At 46.8% G+C, this 20,332-nt stretch overlaps 4 protein-coding genes across 4 annotated transcripts in view; 1 reads left to right on the forward strand and 3 right to left on the reverse strand.

Moving 5' to 3' along the window:
• Nucleotides 1-2,084, reverse strand: part of nubpl (nucleotide binding protein-like) — a 5,224-nt gene extending 3,140 nt beyond the window's left edge. Inside the window, exons 1-3 of the mRNA XM_037241955.1 lie at nt 1,919-2,084; nt 255-399; nt 157-191 (exon numbers count right to left, since the gene is read on the reverse strand). Coding sequence (XP_037097850.1) covers nt 157-191; nt 255-399; nt 1,919-2,047 — 309 coding nt within the window. The 5' untranslated portion in view covers nt 2,048-2,084. The remainder of the gene's footprint in view (nt 1-156; nt 192-254; nt 400-1,918) is intronic.
• A 1,323-nt stretch (nt 2,085-3,407) lies between these two features.
• Nucleotides 3,408-5,373, forward strand: dtd2 (D-aminoacyl-tRNA deacylase 2). The gene is made up of 3 exons (XM_037241957.1): nt 3,408-3,823; nt 4,493-4,562; nt 4,995-5,373. Exons 1-3 carry the CDS (start codon nt 3,707-3,709, stop codon nt 5,300-5,302), a joined length of 495 nt encoding a protein of 164 aa, XP_037097852.1. The 5' UTR covers nt 3,408-3,706; the 3' UTR covers nt 5,303-5,373.
• Nucleotides 5,374-7,899: 2,526 nt separating this feature from the next.
• im:7136021 lies at nt 7,900-16,520 on the reverse strand. The gene is made up of 4 exons (XM_037241953.1): nt 14,557-16,520; nt 12,840-13,040; nt 12,370-12,580; nt 7,900-8,601 (listed from the first exon to the last, which is right to left on the reverse strand). The coding sequence occupies exons 1-4, from the start codon at nt 15,260-15,262 to the stop codon at nt 8,349-8,351; spliced, it is 1,371 nt and encodes a 456-aa protein (XP_037097848.1). The 5' UTR covers nt 15,263-16,520; the 3' UTR covers nt 7,900-8,348.
• Nucleotides 16,521-16,801: 281 nt separating this feature from the next.
• Nucleotides 16,802-19,012, reverse strand: yipf6 (Yip1 domain family, member 6). Its single transcript, XM_037241956.1, has 2 exons — nt 18,257-19,012; nt 16,802-17,923 (listed from the first exon to the last, which is right to left on the reverse strand). The coding sequence occupies exons 1-2, from the start codon at nt 18,590-18,592 to the stop codon at nt 17,576-17,578; spliced, it is 684 nt and encodes a 227-aa protein (XP_037097851.1). The 5' UTR covers nt 18,593-19,012; the 3' UTR covers nt 16,802-17,575.
• Between the last annotated feature and the right edge of the window lie 1,320 nt (nt 19,013-20,332).

A 20,332-nucleotide genomic window follows, 5' to 3' on the forward strand; every position in this document is an offset into this window, starting at 1 on the left:
GCGACGGGTACTTCGCTCGTGAGGAAGAATGTGTTTTCACACAAAACGCTAACACTAAGACCGCCTCCCCACCCCCAACCCCGTGTGTCTCGCCCGGTTGGTTGAGTGCCATCAGTCAAAGCAGGTCGATGCCATCAGACAGTAGAGCGTTCTCACCGGCTGGTTGGCCATCAATGCCAGCGCCAGGTTGACTGTGGAAGAAGGAGAGAGCGGTTGTACAAAAGCTGGCACGGCGGAGATGTGATGCGCTGTACCCGCAGTAGTGGACTTTCCCACGCCGCCTTTCCCGGAAGCCACCAGCAGCACCCGGCGGACCCCGGCGATGGCCTTCCGCTCGGGGAGGCCCCGAGCCATCTGCCGCTTCCGACGCTCCGCCAAGGCCTCAGCATCTGGCGACCTCTACAACGGCAACAGAAGCAGCATAGAACCTCCTCGGGCGACTCACTTCTCGCCAATGACTCCGGCGCTGTTTGATACCGGTTTAATTTGTTCCAGGAAGGACCAGATAAATATCTAAATCTTACACATTTTTTATATTCCACATTTAAGCGGTGCCGTTGCCCGTTCACACTGTAAAATGAGGAGTCGGTCAGCGAGCTCGCGTCGTTCAGGCATCTCGTAACACAGCGGGTCAGGCAAACGAGAATCAGGTGGCAGGCGTGCGTGTCAAAACACCCAAAACTGTGAGGACTGACGATTAGCAGTTCCGTATTGGCAATGCGCGCCTCAGAGGTCTAGCGCAGGGTGTGTGTGATGCCATAGGCCAGCAGGACTAGAGCGGAGACGTGACACAGCCGCGCACGAAGGAAAAATGCACCGCCGTGCAGAAACAGTCAGGACAACGGCAGTGAGCATAACCGCACATGTAGGAAAAAAGCACTGCCGTCCAAGATTTGGGACAGCGGCTGGCAATGAGCACTAAGCGCAGGACATGCCTCTGAGCAATGTGTGGATGCCCTCGTGCTGGGCTGCCGGGTTGTGTCAGCCGGTCAGCACCGCAAGAGCAAAGCGGAGCCGTGACACATTTACACTTTAAAATGTTTAAACGTTTAAAAATACAATAAAGTATTTATTAATAAAATGATAAAAGTCCTGTGCGGATGCGCTGGGCTGCGGGGGCGCATCAGTCGGCCATCGTGCAAGAGCAGAGAGGAGCCGTGACACTTCAAAATGTTTTGAAAAGTGCTTAAAATACAGTAACGTATTTAAAAGCACAATACAGTGTAGAAAATAAAATTATAAAAGTCTTGTGCAGATGCGCTCGCGCTGGGCCGTGTCAGTCGGGCCGCACACGAGCAGAGAGGAGCCAGACACGTTTACACTTCAAAAAGGGTTCATAAAAGTCTTGTGTGGATATTGTAACAATATATTTACTCATATTTATTTTCTGATTTAAATACATAAGAATGTTTCTGCAAGTCAGTTTGACTTTAAAACATTTACAAGTGTTTAAAAATACAAAAAGTGTTTAAAAAACAATAAAGTGTATAAATGTCTTGTGTGGATATTGTATATATTTACTCTTGTTTATTTTCTTTATTTTCCTATTTATTTAAATAATTTTTTTTATGAAAATCAGTTTGACTTTAAATTGTTTACTAAAGTGTTTAAGAATACAAAACACATTTTAAAGTACAATATACCGTGTTTAAAAATAGAGTAAAATACAATAAAGGTTCATAAAAGTATTTTGTGGATATTGTAACAATATATTTTCTCTGCATCGCGGATTTTCACCTATCGCGGGTGGTCTTGGAACCAATTATCCGCAATGAACGAGGGATTAACATCGGATGTTAACTTGAATTCCATCGTGACACTTCCTGTGCCGTCGCTGACGAAACGTAGAGGACTTGACGTTGCCCAGCCATCTTAGCACAAAATAAATAGCGTCTCGAGAAAGTCTCAAAATACTTACGTGCCAGCGTATAAAGTGTAAATAGCAGGCGAACGCGGCTTTTTTTTGTGGTGCAGCTCGTACAACCAACGATTTGTTGGCGTGTGTGCTCATGAAAGACAAAAGTCTGCCGTAAGTGAAGTGCGCCATGTTTGAGCTGCTCAAGTTGATCACTTGAAGCGCGTCAATGTTGCGCAAAATACGGATTTCAGAACATTTTCAACAAAACGACAACACGTGGTTTGTTTGGGAATTATCACGATTGAAGAATAATCTAAATGGGTGTTTTAGTAATGTATTGATTTTTCATGTGGCAGCGATTGAAATGCGCAACTTTGAGCTTCTTAGAACAGCCGGTGTTACATGTCAAGTTGCTCCCATGTTATCTTGCTCCCCGTATCGATAAAAACGCTGAACGAAACGTCTCGTTTGCATTTCCGACTGGCTGCAACACATAGCAAACACTAAAAAAAAAATATAAAAGTCATAAACGGGATTTGAACCCGTGACGCAAAGAAAAGTGCAGCGTACTGAGCACCGCCTCAAACGCTGTGCTATCGTGATACACATAGATAATTTTAATATAGCCAAAACTAAATTACCCGGCGAGGGTACGCGTTGATCTGATGCCTTGTTAACTGGCTCATCGGAACCAACTTGACACGGTCTCGTTCCAAAGCTTCACGCCAACCTCGCAGCAGGGCATCATGCATTTATGACATGATCAACTTTCGAGACACATAAGGAATGGGTCCAAGTACTAAAGCAGCGGAGTTATATTAATTGGCTTTGCGTATTATTAGGAGTGTGGAGAGAACAGAATTTCACAAATCGTTGTCTGTTATGCGACGCGCGGAGGGTGAGCGGTGGGATATACAAAAGTAAAATTCACCTTTATTGACTTTACAGTTGTTTGTCTCTAATTATTCATCACATTTTAACGGTCCTTACACTACTATTTCAGAATCCATGCATCATCCCTGACAAACTTGAACATTGGGCGCGCGTGTATTGTGCTCTGATGTCAAAGATAACAGAACAATAATTCATCCTTGGCTGGGGGGCTGTGCAAGTGTACCACCTTTTCAGCGGTAAACTTTCGTTCACCCTCCACGCGTCGCATGACAGACAACCATTTGTGATATTTTGTTCTCTCCACATTCCTATTAATACGCAAAGCCGATCAATATAACACCGCTGCTTTAGTACTACTTGGACCCATTGCTTATGTGTCTAGAAAGTTGATCATGTTATAAATGCATGATGCCCTGCTGCGAGGTTGGCGTGAAGTTTTGGAACGCGACCATGCCAAGTTGGTTCCGATGAGCCAGTTAACATGGGCGGGTATACACAAGGCATCAGATCAACGCGTACCTTCGCCGGGTAATTTAGTTTTGGCTATATTAAAAACTATTGAGTTTATTGTGTACCACGATAGCATAGTGGTTAAGGGGTTGCTCAGTACGGGTTCCAATCCCGCTTATGTCTTTTCTATTTTATATATATATTTTAGTGTTTGCTATGTGTTGCAGCCAGTCGGAAATGCAAACGAGACGTTTCGTTCAGCGTTTTTATTGAGAATTTGAACAGTTTTGCAGTCAGGCAAGTTCCAAGTCGCTTGTGACGAATCCCCAGTCGCGAAACACAAAATCGCTTTACCATACCAGTCGTAACTCGAGACAGGGAGCAAGATAACATAGGAGCAACTTGACATGTAACACCGGTGTGACATAACCCGGAAGTGTGCTTCAACATTGTCAATTCCTGCTTTTCCAAACTACATCCATACACTTTGTTGAGCTAAGTGGAATGGCTGGCAGGAGCGGTTGTGCGACCCCGGTGGTCCGCACGATTCTACAGCAATGTTTGCAGGCGAGACTGCAGGTGAAGCCGCAGGACGAGCAACAACCGGCTCAATGGGTTCAGGTCAGTACAACATGCGCAGCTTCTATCCTAACGCCTGCGTCCACGCACACAAAATCATCGCTAAAGTGGCCTCGTTTCATCAAATGGAAAAGTGAAAGCAGCTGATGGAACGGTGAATATATTTATAGTTTGAAATCAGAAACGCCCAGGTCCTTGAGAGCCACTCTGCTATCTGTTTTGGATGTTTCTCTGCTCCAACACACGCGACTCAAACGATGGGTGGCAAGGATGCCAGGAGCCTAAGGATCCTGGTCATTCGTCTAAAACAGCCTGGAGAGGGGCTGTGTCAAGGACCTGTCCGCTCGAGACCGGAGTGTGAAATACAGGCATTCGCGCAGCCAAACACTTGCTATTTGTCTTTTTATGAACAATATGTCGCTGTGAGCTATCAGGCTCAAATTTCCTCAGCGGCTACGTTTCCACGCAGCCAACAAGGCTTTGGGTCTGGGTTATCAACCACGTGCATCCAAATGTATTTGCTGGCCGCCATTTGGATGGCTGCAACATGGCTCTTTTGAGTTGAGCAATGCAAACCCAAGAGGACCATACGTAGCCTTCAGTGCGCAAGGGTGAACCTGACGCAAGGCAGGTAACCCGGAGCGGACTCGGAAATGAGCCGTATCACGCACTCTGGTGTCAGATGGCACTGTGATGTCTGTGTGCTTGCAGATTGAAAGAGGCATGGTGGTCTACGTTTGTTTTTTGAAAGGCGCAACAGAAGACATCCTTCCCAAGATGGGTGAGTCGCCTCCGAACCTTGCGATGGGCCGCCACCTCCGGGCCTTGCGTTCGCCCGCTGCTCACCTCGCTAAAAGTACAACGCAATTCTTCGGAAAGGATGCGCGTCAAACACCATCTGCCGCCATTTGGCCTCATTCGACACTCAAAATACGTGACGTCTTGGCCAGCTCCCGCTTTGCTTTGTTTGGGAACAACCCATTTCAGAGGGAGAGCCTGATTGGCCGTACAAGTCGAGCGACAAGTACGGTCACGTGAACTCGTCGGCCCGCCAGAGAGTTCCGGTCTCTCGGCCCCGTTGTGCAACTGTACCAAAATCCACCACACATCAACTCTGTCAGCAGACAGCAGTCACAAATTAAATTAAACTGGGGAGTCCGCATTGGGATCTGAGACATTAATTTTCCCACGCAATGTCTTCTTGCTGACGTAGTTTCCACGCTGCTCAACGTGCGCGTCTGCGAGTCGCCGTCAGGGAAGATGGTTTCGCTGGCAGAGCTCCCGGGTAGCCTCCTGCTGGTCCCTCAGGCCACTCTGGGCGGCAAAGCCAAAGGCAGGACAGTGCAGTACCACGACAACATAGCCAAGGAGGACGGACTGCGGCTCTACTCCTGCTTGGAGGCTCTGTGCCGCCAGGAGGTGACGGCGCCTGGCCTGAGCGTGCAGCACGGGACGTACGGGAATAGACAGGTTCTGCACATCCAGACCGATGGACCTCACGCGCACCTGCTGGAATTCTGAGAAAGGCTCTTCATCCGTCTTGAGTTGGCTCCTTTTTGTGTCCCAAGATTATAATCTGAAAGTAAATCAGACGCTTGTCACGCTTTCTTTGACCGTAACCGTGCATCACCCACAAGGCCCAGGAGAGTCCGTACCGTCTGACGGCGTCTGACGCCACCATTGATGAATGGAGGGCTGCAGTCCGTTCTTTTCTTTCAGAAGTCTTTTCTTCAGTTTGTGCCACGTTTAAATGTGGTTTGCTCAATGTTCCTGACTCTGTGCTTTGCAGCAACTTGATTTGTTGACCAAGTATTGGCTAGGAGCAGGCGGGATTGGGAGAGGGGGCTTGGGAGGATTAGTCTTGATTTTAGGTAGGAAGACATATGTCTGACAAATGATGGACAATGGATTTTCAGCGAGGCGTTGCTTTTAAATTCATTGATTCTGACATACGCTGGCGCAAAAATAAAAAATCTGATGGGGACAGGACTAATTTTTCCAGAATTTATCAAGTGTTAACATTCTGTATGAATTTTGTCCTTCAGAATAATCACCTTGTGCAGACCAAAAAAAATCATCAAATAATTTCATGTCTTTGCTTTGTGACAACACAATGTATAAATTCCATTCAAAAGCCTGTTTCAGCTAGCCAAAATCCTTTGAAGATGCAATGTTGTTGCGTCAAACTTAGTTTACCGTATTTTCCGCCCTAAAAGGCGCACCTAAAAACCTAAAATTTTCTCAAAAGCCGACAGTGCGCCTTATAGGCCAGTGCGCCTTATATATGGATCAACTGATGAATTTGTTGATCCATACTGGTTGTACACAGTGCTCTGCCAAAATGTTTCAGTACGTTTTAGTACGACTAGTAAATTACAAGGTCGCATCGCTTCCCAGCATTACGGCAACTGTAGTCAGGGGGCGTCACCGAATAGCTGTTGTACCCGCGAGGCTATTTCATGTCAAAATAGGCTGCTCTGTTAATGTTTCGAGTAAATCTACGGATCGATATGGAAGGGAAACATAGGTAAGTAGTACCAATGCGTTAGATCGAACTTTAGTCAGTTCCGATCATTTTATAGGAGATCGTTTGAGAAACGCGATTGTTTACACTTTGCTGAGGCTCATGGGAGATTGCGAGCTGAGGCTCGTGAGACTTTGCGGATGGCTAATGCTATTGCGATAGCTGCTATACGTACCAGGCTATTTCATGTCAAAATAGGCTGCTCTGTTAATGTTTCGAGTAAATCTACGGATCGATATGGAAGGGAAACATAGGTAAGTAGTACCAATGCGTTAGATCGAACTTTAGTCAGTTCCGATCATTTTATAGGAGATCGTTTGAGAAACGCGATTGTTTACACTTCGCTGAGGCTCATGGGAGATTGCGAGCTGAGGCTCGTGAGACTTTGCGGATGGCTAATGCTATTGCGATAGCTGCTATACGTACCAGGCTATTTCATGTCAAAATAGGCTGCTCTGTTAATGTTTCGAGTAAATCTACGGATCGATATGGAAGGGAAACATAGGTAAGTAGTACCAATGCGTTAGATCGAACTTTAGTCAGTTCCGATCATTTTATAGGAGATTGTTTGAGAAACGCGATTGTTTACACTTTGCTGAGGCTCATGGGAGATTGCGAGCTGAGGCTCGTGAGACTTTGCGGATGGCTAATGCTATTGCGATAGCTGCTATACGTACCAGGCTATTTCATGTCAAAATAGGCTGCTCTGTTAATGTTTCGAGTAAATCTACGGATCGATATGGAAGGGAACCATAGGTAAGTAGTACCAATGCGTTAGATCGAACTTTAGTCAGTTCCGATCATTTTATAGGAGATCGTTTGAGAAACGCGATTGTTTACACTTTGCTGAGGCTCATGGGAGATTGCGAGCTGAGGCTCGTGAGACTTTGCGGATGGCTAATGCTATTGCGATAGCTGCTATACGTACCAGGCTATTTCATGTCAAAATAGGCTGCTCTGTTAATGTTTCGAGTAAATCTACGGATCGATATGGAAGGGAAACATAGGTAAGTAGTACCAATGCGTTAGATCGAACTTTAGTCAGTTCTGATCATTTTATAGGAGATCGTTTGAGAAACGCGATTGTTTACAGAGGGCTCGTTGGTTATTGGCTAGTGGATGCATACCGCAACCCTAGTCAACCTCAGTTTGATGCAGTATAGCTTCTATTTTATGCGCCTTATAATCCGGTGCGCCTTATATATGGACAAAGTTTTAAAATGGGCCGTTCATTGAAGGTGCGCCTTATAACCCGGTGCGCTTTTTAGGGCGGAAAATACGGTAATTAAAACGGTTCCTCCTAAGAACAGTGTATTCACAAAAGAAAAAACGCAGTCAACATTTATCCTGATTAATTGTCTTTCGATGATTAATCTAAAAATGTCCACTTGTTACTCACACCTTGGTGACTTCCTTTGAGCCCCGTGTCGAGCTCATGTCCGCTTCGTCTGTCTGGTCTAACACACAGTCAGTCGTGTTGTCCTGTTTGGTCTTGCCGGGCCTTCTTTGTCCTTTCTTGACCAATCTTGTTTTGTCCAGTCCTATCTTGTCTAAGACCGAATAAGGTGTAGTCCATTCCCATTTCGTCTTACTAATTGTTCCTTTCCTGTCTTGTTTGGGAGCAAGTCTTTTCTTGACTGGTCTGGCATTGCCCAGTCCTACACCTTGCCTTATCCTGTCCTGTCAGGCTTTGTCCATCCCTATTTCGTCTTACAGTGTCTTGTCTTGTGCTGTCCAATCCATTTTTGTCTTCACACATCCTTCGTTGTCCTGTCCTGTCTTGCTTTGGCTAACAATAACGCTGTGTGGTCTAGTCCAAGCCCGTCTTATTATTCGTCTTGTGCTGCCCTTTTTCTTGTATTGTCCAGTCTTGCTTTGCCTCGTCCTGTTCAGTCAGGTCTAGTCTTGTACTTCCTGGATCTATCGTGGCTCAAGGTCTAGGTAGTCTGTTTGTCTTTGGGCGAGCTCAGGTTCAGGTCATTAACGCTCAACCACATAGTTCTTGTAAGCGCTTCACAAGGTTGTCCAAGTTCCAGGCTTCCATCAGTCTCCCTCCCAGACACAGTTACACTCTCTGAGCGGGTTACGGCGGCGCATGGCGGTCACCACTGTGATCCGGTTGGCCGACAGCTGCACCAGTTGGTCGATGAGCTCCTGGACGCAGGGGCTCGGCCACGGGTGCCCGTTCAGGTAGTCCCTCAGGATGAAGGAGCGCTCCACCAAGAGCTCCAGACGCTCCAGGTGCCGAAGACGTTGCAGGCTTAGGAGGTCCTTCTCGGGCTCGCGACGAAAGAACCTGCAAAAGGCAGCATTATTCCTGTACTAGAACCACATTGAGCAGTCCTACCATGTATGATTCTATCATTTCGTAGCCTGTCTTGTGGATATACTTGTCTTGTTTTGTGTTGCCTCAATTTATCCTATCCTAAGCTTCTGTCTCCAGACCTGTCTTGTCTTGTATGATCTTGTCTTGCATAGTACCGTATGTTCCGGGCTATAAGTCTCTTTTTATTTCCCATAGTTTGGAGCGACTTGTATGTGAAATTATTAACACATTATTACTTGATCATGAACACATTACAGTAATGCCTCGTTTATTACAGATAATTGGTTCCAAGACCACCCGCAATAGGTGAAAATCTACGATGTAGAGAAACTATATTGTTAAAATAAAATATAAGACTAACGCGCCCCCACGCGAGTGCATCCGCACAAGACTTTTATAATTTTATTTTTAAACACTTTCTTGTATTTTTAATTTTTTAAACATTTTAAACACAACTCCGCTTTGCTCTTGCGGTACTGACCGGCTGACTAAACCCGGCAGCCCAGCGCAAGAGCATCCACACATTGCTCAAAGGCATGCCCTGCGCTTAGTGCTCATTGCCGCCCGCTGTCCCAAATCCTGGACAGCAGTGCTTTTTTCCTACGTGTACGGTGCTGCTGATATGTTGAGGCAGACGGAGTAAATAAAGTGCGGCAGGTTGAGATAAAGTGTAGTTAGAACTGCTAAGCCAATCAGCTGCAAGGACACAGATCAACAAGTTCCCATTGGCCATTATATCATATGGGCAGACAAAGCCCTGCGCTCCAAGTGAAAAGCAGCGACCATCAGGGAGTCGCTGATGGTGTAAAGGTGCACTTGCCTGCCTTGTCTTGTTGCCTGGCTTGTGTGCTTCATTGCATATTACGCTCTGAATGTGTGTGTGGCAGAAAAAAAAAAATCTGCGATGCACCGAATCTAGCCGCAATATTTGTTTAAAAAAAAATTTGCGATAGAGCGAGGCTGCGATAGGTGAACCGCGAAGTAGCAAGGGATTACTCTACTTACTTACGAGTAGTTTATCACGTCACATGTTATTTTCACTTTAAACTGCATGAGGGCGCTCTAGGCCTGTGGAATAATTGGAACTGCAACTGACAATGAGTCTGCATCCATCCACTGACTTCCGGAGTCAGCGGAGTTGTTCATGACACAGAGGACACAGATTGACATCGAGGACAAAGATTTCGATGGATTTAATGATTTTGAGTGACAAGGATGGTTCGATAAACGTATTTGTTATAGTTATGTGCTATATACCGTATTGGTCCGAATATAAGACTGTGTTTTTTGCATTAAAATAAGACTGAAAAAGTGGGGGTCGTCTAACATTCGGGGCCTAGACATTATACCCATTCACAACGCTAGATGGCGCCAGATATCTTTAAAGCGAATGCTGAACTTAACTCCCCAGGCCAAAGCAAACCCCTGTCACGAAGAATAAAAATAAAAATAGCTGTAGCACGAAGAAGAAAAATAAAAAATAGCGGTAAGAAAGAAAAAAGAAAATAAGAGAAGAGATAACAGAAAATGGAGAAACGTAGCGACAATCTGGAGAAAGGTGGGTCGAAGATCGGCCAGGTTAGTTGAGAAGTTATGCAAACTTCAAGATGATGGTGATAAATGAGGCAGAGTCTTCAAACAATTGGAAAGCGGCTGTGAAATATGGTGTCACAGTGTAATGTACGGAGATGGAGAGCTCAAAAAGATTGCCTAAAAAATGCTCTCAATCAGAGCAAAGCTTTCCGTGGTCCTCAGAGCGGCCGCTTTCAAGAGTTCGACAGGAGGGTGTGCGCGTACATGGACAGTGAACTGAGCACAGCGAGGCAGAGGATGTTTGTGAGGAGTAATGTTCTGACATGACAGATCTCAGCTACTCTCAAGTTTAAACCAGTTTACATTATTTTATTGCAATGTTTTTCCCTTATTCACATTTGTTTCAAGACTACAATTACAGTTAGACTTCACTTTGATGGTTAATGCAGTTATTGCAATTTTGTTGTTTTGTCATAGTAGATTGGTTTGATGATGATGATGGAATCTCCCGTCGATCCGACGGATGAGTAGAATAGCAGTTATTTCTGCAAGTCTTACCAGCACAAAGATTGATTTAGGTGTCAAGCGGCCGTGCCGTCCCCTTGCCACCCTCTCGCCTACAGAGGGTCGTTTGCCCAGCAGGTGCAGGTACTGCCACATGCAGGGCGGCCCAAGAAGGTGCAGCTTTACAGCATCCCCAATCCAACCCTTAAATGCTGAGTGTCAAGCAGGGAGGCATTGGGTTCCATTTTTTTTATAGTCTTTGGTATGACTTGGCCGGGGATCGAACACACGACCTCCAAGTCTCAGGGCAGACACTCATACCACAAGGCCCACTGAGCTGGTTTAGTAGATTGGTTTATTTACATTTAAAAAACCAGAAGCCATTCATTTACAAATGTAATTGCACTTTAGTTCACATATTTAAATGTTCAGATATTAAGATGAGATAGACAGTTTTTGCATGATTTGAATGAGGCAAAATAACATGCTTTTTCTCTCGAATATATTGTTATAATCATTTGTTTCAGATGTACTGTCATTATTTGCTGTATATAAATTAAAATTGGTGTTCAAAAATTATTTTTTCAAACTTGAGTCTTGAAAAAGAGGGGGTCGTCTTATAATCAGGGTCGTCTTATATTCTGGCCAATATGGTAGTTTATATATAGTTATATAGGCCTGTGGAATAATTGGAATCGCAAGTGACGATGAGTCTGACGTCAGCACCGCATGTATTTCCGGAGTCAGCAGCGGCGTTTTATACAAGTGACACAGAGGACGAAGATTTCAATGGATTTAATGATTTGGAGTGACACGGATGGTTCAATAAACTTGTTATTTATGTTGTAGTTATTTGATATATATAGGTTATATATAGTTATATAGGCCTGTGAAATAATTGGAACCGCAACTGACGATGAGTCTGACGTCAGAGCCGCATGTACTTCCAGAGTCAGCAGCAGTGTTGTTTATAAGTGACACAGAGGTAGAGATTTCAATGGATTTAATGATTTGGAGTGACATGGATGGTTTGATAAACTTGTTATTTATGTTATAGTTATTTGAATAAATGTTAATATGTTACATCAGGCACGTTCTCAGTTCCTCGTTCGTGTTTATGTAACGTTAGCACACCATATTTTAGCCTGTTGTTGCTCACTCATGTCTGTTCTTGGTGTTGTATTTCGTAAGATAAAGTTCCCCCAAAAATGCAACTTGTACTCCAGTGCGACTTGTTTTTTTCTTCTTTATCATGCATTTTATGGCTGGTGCGACTTGTACTCCGGAGCGACTTGTAGTCTGGAAAATACGGTTCTAGTCGAGCCTTACCTAGCCCTGCCCAGTGTTGTCACAACTTCTGTCTTCTGTTTTTCTGTCTTGTCCCGCTCTGCCTCAGCTTATCCTGTCCTGTCTTACGTTCTCCTGTCTTGACTTCACCCGTCTGCTTTGTTTTCCAGTCCTGTCTGCGTCCATTGCCTTCCCTTGTCCCATCTCTTACTTTATCGTTACTACGTTTTCTTGTCCTGTTACGCGTGTATCAGTGTATTGTCTCTTATCATGTCCCGAAGCTGTGTGTATGAGGCTGTGTCGAGATTTCCTTTCTTGTTTTGTCCTGCGTGGATTGTCGCGGCTTGTTCATACGGTGTTTTCCTGCCTTCCCCTGTGATGTGCTGGCCGTCAATGCGGCCAAGATCCACTCACCGTATGCGCAGCGTCCGTAGTTGAGGGAACAACATGGGGATGCGCCGGCACAGGCTTCCGCTGGAGCGGTTCTGCTCGATGTCCAGGTGCTCCAGGGCCAAAACTTTGGGCGCAATGGAGTCCAAATCCTTCAGAGTGATGGCCACACGCAGTGTTAGCCGTGTGACGCTGGCCGGGATGGTGTTGGTGTACAGCGACAGGGAGTTCCCGCCTGCCAACAGTTATATAGTCATGGCAATGTTCTTTCATCCGACATATTTTATTGTGCTTCTGCGGCGGTACTCTGGCTGAGTTTTAGCCAATCGGTGATGATGGCTTTTTACGAGGGGTGATCTGTTTATCTGCAATGTGAGTCATGTCACAATTTGTGGCTGGTGATTCGGTTTCAGGACAATGCATGGATTGCTCTTATGCCGTTTTTCAAAGACAGAATATTTTTTCAATTTGCCATTAGTTGAGGCGCCACTCACCCACTATGCTGAGGGTCTCCAAGTGCTTGAGGGGCGCCAGCCAGGACGCCAGGCGACAGTCCAGTCCATCACGGATGTAGCGGTAATGCACGGTGAGCGAGCGAAGGGAGGTCAGACTCCTAAGCGCATTGTAGGGCAAGATGGTCTCGGGGTAGTCCACCAGTTCCAGACTGCTCAGGGCTGGACCCCCGCCCGGGAAGCCTGAACAGGACGGACACGCAGGCGCTTTTCAATCACGACCGCCACTCGTCAACATTTGTGCAATCCACAACCGTCGTTACGAAAACAAATGAGCGTTGAGGCCTACAAGGGCCGACTCGCTCCGTGAGCTTTTCCATGTCTTCAAACATTCCAACTGCTCTGCGAAATACACACTAGAACTCTGCCTCAATCAATCGTATGATGTCAATGACGATCTTTGTGTGTTGCGCGACTGCGAAGCGGCTGATCGACTTAATGGAGGGGGGGCGAGTAAACAGCAGATTGGAATAGATCACGTCGTCACGCGTCAATTTTGATTTTAATGCTTCTCATTTTAGGTTGGCTTTTCCACCTGCCCGAGGGACTGATGATTTAATTAAATCAGCTCAGTTGAGCTAACTCGGGTGCATTTACATCGTATAACGCTGATCCAAGTGCATTGCACCTTTTAAATAAAGAATCAACCAATGACTCTTGGTAAAAAAAAAAGAAATTGAGTATTACTGATAAATTCTAATACATGAACTAACTTATTTTTGTTACAATGTACCACTAGTTGAATGTGGCTCAAATTTAACATTCCTTACACAACTTGCATTTATAGCTGTCCTAAACATTGCTTGTAAAAAAATTAAGATTTGTACATCAACAACTACCCATATCAACAACTTTCATTAGACACAAGGTCATGCTATAGACTCTATAGCATGACCTTCAAGGTCATGACCTTCAAGGACCTTCAGGTCACGTGGTGGTATAGTATAGAGCAGGGGTGGGCAAACTTTTTGAGCTCGCGAGCTACTTTTGAAATGACCAAGTCACAAAGACCTACCCACTAAAAAAAATATTTTATATATATATGTCATCGTGAAAAAAAAGTCCTACTCCCATTCCCTATGAAAGTGATACTTCTTACTATGGCCAGCTGCCCAACTAATTTTTATACCCTTTCTTAAGTTTAAGAGAAAAAACAGGGTTCTGACAATTGGAGGGAACTCGCGAGCTAGCGTGTTTGTGTTGTGTTGTTAGCGCTGTTGTTTGTACACGCGTCAAGTGCGGGAAAAGGGGGGAAAAAAAATTTATATCACGCGATCGACCAATAGTGGCTTGGCGATCGACCGGTCGACCGCGATCGACGTATTGAGCACCCCTGGTATGAGTTATGTGTAGTGAATATAGACTACAGCATCACCTTGTATAGAGTATAGTATAGAGTTATGTGTAGTGAATAATGAGACCAAAGTTCCCTGTGTACGACTGACGCAAACGGTTAGAGAGTACTTCAAGGTTAAAGCAATTGGCAAACATTGGCTCCGGTTGAAATCGTAGTTTGCGGCACACCCGCCTCACCACTCTTAGCACAACTGCCAACACACAATAGGTCCTCTTGAATTCAGCCCGGTTTGACACATTTCAGATGCTTGGAGCGAGATTTCTTTTTCCTAATATGGAATGAGGCCAACTGCCTGCATTTTTCGCTTTCCCGATTCGACGGCCGTCCGGTCGCTCCACCTACCCGGGCGCCACGGGTCCGGCGGACTCAGGTAGTTGTCGGGCAGGGGCTCCTGGGGCTCGCCCCTCATGCCCCACGAGAGGTGCGTGAGCTTGGGCAGGCAGGTCATCATGTGGTGGAAGTCGTCCCGGGGCACAGGGCGCACCCGGTCCAGCCCGCAGCCCTCCCCCTGCTGGTGGAAGAGCAGGTAGCGCAGGTTGCTGAGGCCGGCCAAGGCGTGGACGAAGTCGGCGGCGGAGCGCAGGCGAACGTTGCACACGCTCAGGTGGGTGAGCTGGGCGCTCAGGTGCGCGCTGAGGGCGGGGCCCAGCATGGGCTCGGACCAGGCGGCGTCTCGCACGGCCAGCTCCCGCACGTCAGAGAACTGCAGCAGGTGGTCCAGGTACTTTTGCTTGTAGACGCGGCCGCCGTTGACGAAGGCGACGGCGCTGAGCGACGGCAGGAACTTTACCAGGCGCCGCCACTCCTTGCGGCGCAGGTGGCGCACGGCCACGCGGGTCAGCTTGCGCCGGCGTAGCGTGTCCCAGAAGCCGAAAGTGTAGCGGCGCAGGTCGGATAGCACCACCGTCTGGCCTCGCCAGAGGTAAGGGTGGTCGGCCAGCAGGCGCAGGGCTCGGCACGAGCAGCGCACCGCCTGCATGTCGGTGGGGCCCAGGAAGCTCAGCACCGATACCCACAGCTCCGGTGGCAGAGGCGGGAGGACAGACATCACAGGCAGCGGGCGGGCAGGGAGACTGGCAGGCGGTCAAGCGGCTACAAACCCAGGCGCGATGGCGACATTTGTCAGATTACGCCCCACGGAGGGAGGAGGCCTCGGCGGGCGCTGTCGTCGGCTAGCGCCACTCAAACGTCATCGCCGTCGTTGTCCAGTTTTAATTTTAGCTGTCGGACTTTGTGCTGGAAACCAACGTAGCGTTGGATTTTGTCTTCATTTTCTCCCAGCGAGTGGATGACATGCGTCACTCCCGGTGACGAATGGGTTGTCAGCCAATCGCGGAGCAGCTTTACGACTTCTTCGATGGGAAAAGTGGCGGAAAGAATAATGAAATGACTGCATTAGCGCCCCCCCCAAATTCAGAACTTCTCAGGGGTTAACAGACAACGAGGCAAACACGCTTATTACAGAGATATATCATGAAGAGTACATTAAGAATATTTGATTTCGTTTTCCAGCATAGCAAATTTAGGTTTCTGATTAATGAATTGACATGTGTGGTGTGTAGGAAATGGTATAGCTTATTACTGGCAAAATGACGTCCCTTAACATCCTTCTGTGTGCCCTGCGATTGTCTGGCAACCAGTTCAGGGTGTCCCGCCTGCTGCCCGATGACAGCTAAAATAAACTCCAGTACGCCCGCGACCCACGTGGGGACAAGCAGTACGGACAGACGGATTATTAATGACATTGTTAAATGCAGCATGATCACACGTACTCGTCCCGCTAACAGTTTATGTCACACCCAAAAGTTCACGTAATTCCGTACAAAATGACAGATTGGCAGGATGATGAATGGTGGAGTGGATGTATGCAGAAGATCGGTTGTGCGAGAATGGAGGGAAAATGTTTACAGGAAGTATACTTGGAGATAAAACCAGCAGAGGTGCCAGAGGGAGCGGCAGGAGATGAACAGCCAAGAACCCGGCCAATGGGTGATCGCTATGGCCGAAAGACTGGAAGCAGGTGGATGGAAAAACAACAGCACCCACCAATTCAATCCCCCCCACGCACACACCGAATCGCCCCTCACCGCACCAACCCCCCATGGAATCAGCCCCCACCATCAGCACCCACTCCCATGGAATCAGCTCTTATCGAACTTGCCCCCACCAGATGGAATCATCACTCATCAAACTCGACCCCCCGGCCTGTGCAACTGAATATAAGATAACCAAGGAACTTTGAACGTTGCTTTTTCTGAATTTGGACTTTCTGCTTTTGAGCATTGCACGAAAAGCCCAGCGCTCTGTATTGTGTGTAAGACTAATTTTTGTTTCGGTGTCTTATTCTTGTCCTAAAAACTGAAGAAATAAAACAAGCACACAGCGAGTGAATTGGATAACAGATGTTTGGCTATGGCTCTTGCCGTGAGGCGCGGCTAGCGCGCTTCCCAAATTGTGGATCAAATCCAACAAGAGAAATAAAAATATTACGTAGACAATATAAATAATACTCATATCAGCACACCAAAACAGACAGCCTGACTGCAACTTTCTTTCTCATAAGCAAGAAGGCAAGAATGCAACTTGGTATTTCATCATAAAAATGTTTAGAATGAAGTTTAAGGCACCATAAACCTAGAATCACTCAGGAAGTGTCATCAAAAACGATTTCATTTTCTGATTTTTTTTCTTTCAGTATTACTGCAGCCTCAGCATACAGGTAATAATCCAAATACCCAGCTCAGTCCAATTTCAATGTCAGCTTTTCTTTTCCATGATTGATTCAGTTACATGAAATATGATTGATGTTAAATAATTGTGATTATATTGTGAAATTCTGAAAAATAATACACAAAGCTTAACATCACGGTTGTAATAGCAAAATACAACAACCAAATTGTGCTTTTTCTTTAGTAAACAAGGGCAGTAGGAGAAAAAAAACAAACACTGTCGCCATCTCTGCACGCGCTCCAAATTCCACATCGGGACCCACAAGCACGCTGCTTTAAAATTTTCAACGCTTGAGTTGCGCATATTTACACTGTGTCCGACACGCTTTCTGTCACACATGCACTTGGGTTTCGTTTGTCGGCCGAGGCGCTCTGGGGAAAAAAAAAAATCACCAAACAGGAGCTTTTCATTTGCCGGCCAACCGGATGTCTGGTCTCAGGGGTGACCCGGCCTCACTGTCTGCAGGGAGCAGGTCGGTTTCTTTGAAAAGTCCAAATTGTTTGTGTGTCTGGACGCGCCCTGACCCTTTTTTGATGTGGGGCCGCCGGTCGAAGGCCCGAAACCACAAGCTTTTAGCGAGGAGCGGTCGATGCTGACGAGCGCACACCTTTTCCTCCTCTGGCGGGTTTTTCTACTGCGCCGGCGAGAATGTGAGGATCATCCAGCCGATGACAAAGTAGAAGAGGACGACGGGGTAGACGACCAGGCCCTTGCGGTCGGGCGGCTGGCTGCCGACCAGGAAAGCGGCGGAGGCGAAGGCGGACCAGCCGAAGGACGCCACCACCGCAGTCAGGCGCACGGCGAAGCTGACAGCGCCCACGCTGCCCAACAGGACCAGGCGGCACACCGCCATGGCCACCGTCAGCGGCAGGATGCAGTAGCCCAGCACGCACAGACTCTGGAAGAAGGAGATGGTGCCGCCCAGAAGCTTGGAGTTGAGTGTGATGACGATGGAGCCCAACCACACGATGACAAACACCTGCAGAGCAAACACACGCTGTCAAGCCTCCGTGCCCATTCGGAGCTTGGTGCCCGCAGAGCTAACGACCTACTGAAATTCACTTGCAGAACAATTTGGCCGAATTTCCAGACGTCTAACTTTTTGTCAAGAACATTATCGCAATGCGTATTTGGCCATATGTGCAATTGTTTTAAATTGGAACATGCCCACGTCTTCTACGACAGTGTAAATCGGCCTCATCTTTTTTTGCCCATTTGAAATGATATGCTGGACTGCAATTATGTTCTAATTTGGAGCCAATTCTATTTTGGTGAGAATTGAGTTGAGTCGCTCCCTTTCGGGCTGGCCTACCTCAGCGAACTGCGGCCCTCCCTGGTCGCCGGACCGGGCCGCCGCGCCGCCCTGGAGGAGTAGCGCCAGGGTGACGCAGAGCAGCAGCGGGCCCCACAGGTCCCAGTCCCGTAGCAGATCCGAACTCTGCTTGGGGTACAGGACGTGCACAAACTTATTAGCCACGGCGCGCAGGTCCCTCAGGATGGTCTCCTTCACGGGCTCGTCCAGCGTCGACAGCTCGTCGTCGTCCGGCTGCGTCGAGTCCACCGGGACAGAGATGTCGCCCTCCACAGGGGTGTCCTCCGGGACGGAGACCGACGCCAGGCCGGCGAATGGTCGGCTGATGTCCTCCATTTTGCGGGGGGCAGAAGAGCGACTCGATTCGCTTCTTTGTCGGGTTCAATTGCGCAGAACGTCGAGAAACGTCGAACGCAATGAATTGACCTATTCCACTCTCTTCTTTCGGCACCACGTCAGCCGAAGATTGTGTACTTCCGCGTACCGCGGTAGCAACTGCCGTTGCTTCTTCTTCTTTTGCTGTTTGATTTGATCGGCGCTTAGCAACCAACGTTAACGCGCAATACCCCCACTTAGCGGAGTGCACTGACAACCAACCATCCATCCATCATCTGTATTGCTTGTCCCGCGGGGGTCGCGGGCGTGCTGGAGCCGTCATCGAGCAGTAGGCAGGGGACACCCCGAACTGGTTGCATGGCACACGGAGACATACGTTCACTGATTTAAGTTGTTAATTGTTTCACCTCCACGTCAGCCGGAGATTGTTTACTTCCGCATTCCGCTTCGCAATCAGCCTGCACACGCAACACCGCCTCCAACCGGACTGGAGAAGCGGCAACCGCTGATGAACTTTGTTACGTGCGCGATAAAAAACGAACACGAAAATTATCACAAATGTAAAGCTCAAATCACGCACAAACATAATTCACAATAGCTGGCTTTTTGGAGCGCCTCGAACGTTTCGGTAAAACGTTCAAATGGATGTGAAATTGAAGATTCAGACCATTTTTTCTTTTGGTGAGAGTCGGTACAAAGATTTTGGCTCGACTTTCAACAATAGGCTTGTTCAATAGGCTTACTCTGTTACTCTTAGTATCTCTGATGTTAAATATGGCTTTTTTCATAATGATAAATTTGACTTTTTTATTAACAATATTTTATTGGCCAAACAATATATACACAAATGCCACTTCTTTGAAACAAAAACATTCTTCATTGGAAGAATCATCTGAAATCCTACAACATTTAGTTAAAATGTATTAACATCAAGAATGCTGTAAAGCTGACTTCATTTATTGAGAGGCTTTTGCTTTAAGATGTTCGCTCTGGCTTTGGATATTGTGATATACCGTTTTTTCCATGTATAATGCGCAAAATTTAACTAATTTATTGTCCTAAAATCTGGGGTGCGCATTATACATGGGTACAATTTTTTTTTTTTTTTTTTTAAGAAAATCATGGTACAACAATTTTTGAAGAAAATCTTGTCACGGATGGAGTGTGGAAAGGAGCGGGGCGACCAAGTGCAGCTTGGACCAGGGTTTATTGGAGGAACTCAAAACACAGACTTGGTAAACTAATTGTGATAAATAACTGGAACATCACTCAAATATTGGTGATCCCGTTGAGAGTCTCACATATTTCTTCGCTATCGAGTTTGCTACTGCATGCGCAGTGATACTGACCGGCAGAATAACATCCGGTTGTTCCCAAAGATGATCTTTTTTCTGAAATAATTTTACGTTTACGGACTTAAGTAACCCGGCCGGGTCATACCAAAGACTATAATAATGGGACCCATTGCCTCCCTGCTTGGCACTCAGCATTAAGGGTTGGAATTGGGGGGTTAGATCACCAAATGATTCCCGAGCGCGGCGCCGCTGCTGCTCACTGCTCCCCTCTCCCCCAAGGGATGGATCAAAATCACACGGGGATGGGTCAAATGCAGAGGATAAATTTCACCACACCCAGATGCGTGTGTGACGATCATTGGGACTTTAAAAAAAAACAAAAAAAAGTCAAAATTTGGGTGCGTATTATACATGGGTACAGGCTTTTTTTCCAGCATCGACATGC

The sequence above is a fragment of the Syngnathus acus genome, chromosome 22, assembly GCF_901709675.1.
Source record: "Syngnathus acus chromosome 22, fSynAcu1.2, whole genome shotgun sequence".
NCBI lineage: Eukaryota > Metazoa > Chordata > Actinopteri > Syngnathiformes > Syngnathidae > Syngnathus > Syngnathus acus.

Excerpts from the sequence above, each read along its gene's own strand:
- dtd2 (XM_037241957.1), top strand. The coding sequence starts at position 3,707 with ATGGCTGGCAGGAGCGGTTGTGCGACCCCGGTGGTCCGCACGATTCTA. Across the intron at positions 3,824-4,492 it reads AACCGGCTCAATGGGTTCAG|ATTGAAAGAGGCATGGTGGT; the intron begins GTCAGTACAACA and ends GTGTGCTTGCAG. Across the intron at positions 4,563-4,994 it reads AGACATCCTTCCCAAGATGG|TTTCCACGCTGCTCAACGTG; the intron begins GTGAGTCGCCTC and ends TTGCTGACGTAG.
- im:7136021 (XM_037241953.1), bottom strand. The coding sequence starts at position 15,262 with ATGTCTGTCCTCCCGCCTCTGCCACCGGAGCTGTGGGTATCGGTGCTG. Across the intron at positions 13,041-14,556 it reads GCCGGACCCGTGGCGCCCGG|GCTTCCCGGGCGGGGGTCCA; the intron begins GTAGGTGGAGCG and ends CGTCCTGTTCAG. Across the intron at positions 8,602-12,369 it reads CTACGGACGCTGCGCATACG|GTTCTTTCGTCGCGAGCCCG; the intron begins GTGAGTGGATCT and ends TGCCTTTTGCAG.
- yipf6 (XM_037241956.1), bottom strand. The coding sequence starts at position 18,592 with ATGGAGGACATCAGCCGACCATTCGCCGGCCTGGCGTCGGTCTCCGTC. Across the intron at positions 17,924-18,256 it reads GAGGGCCGCAGTTCGCTGAG|GTGTTTGTCATCGTGTGGTT; the intron begins GTAGGCCAGCCC and ends TTTGCTCTGCAG.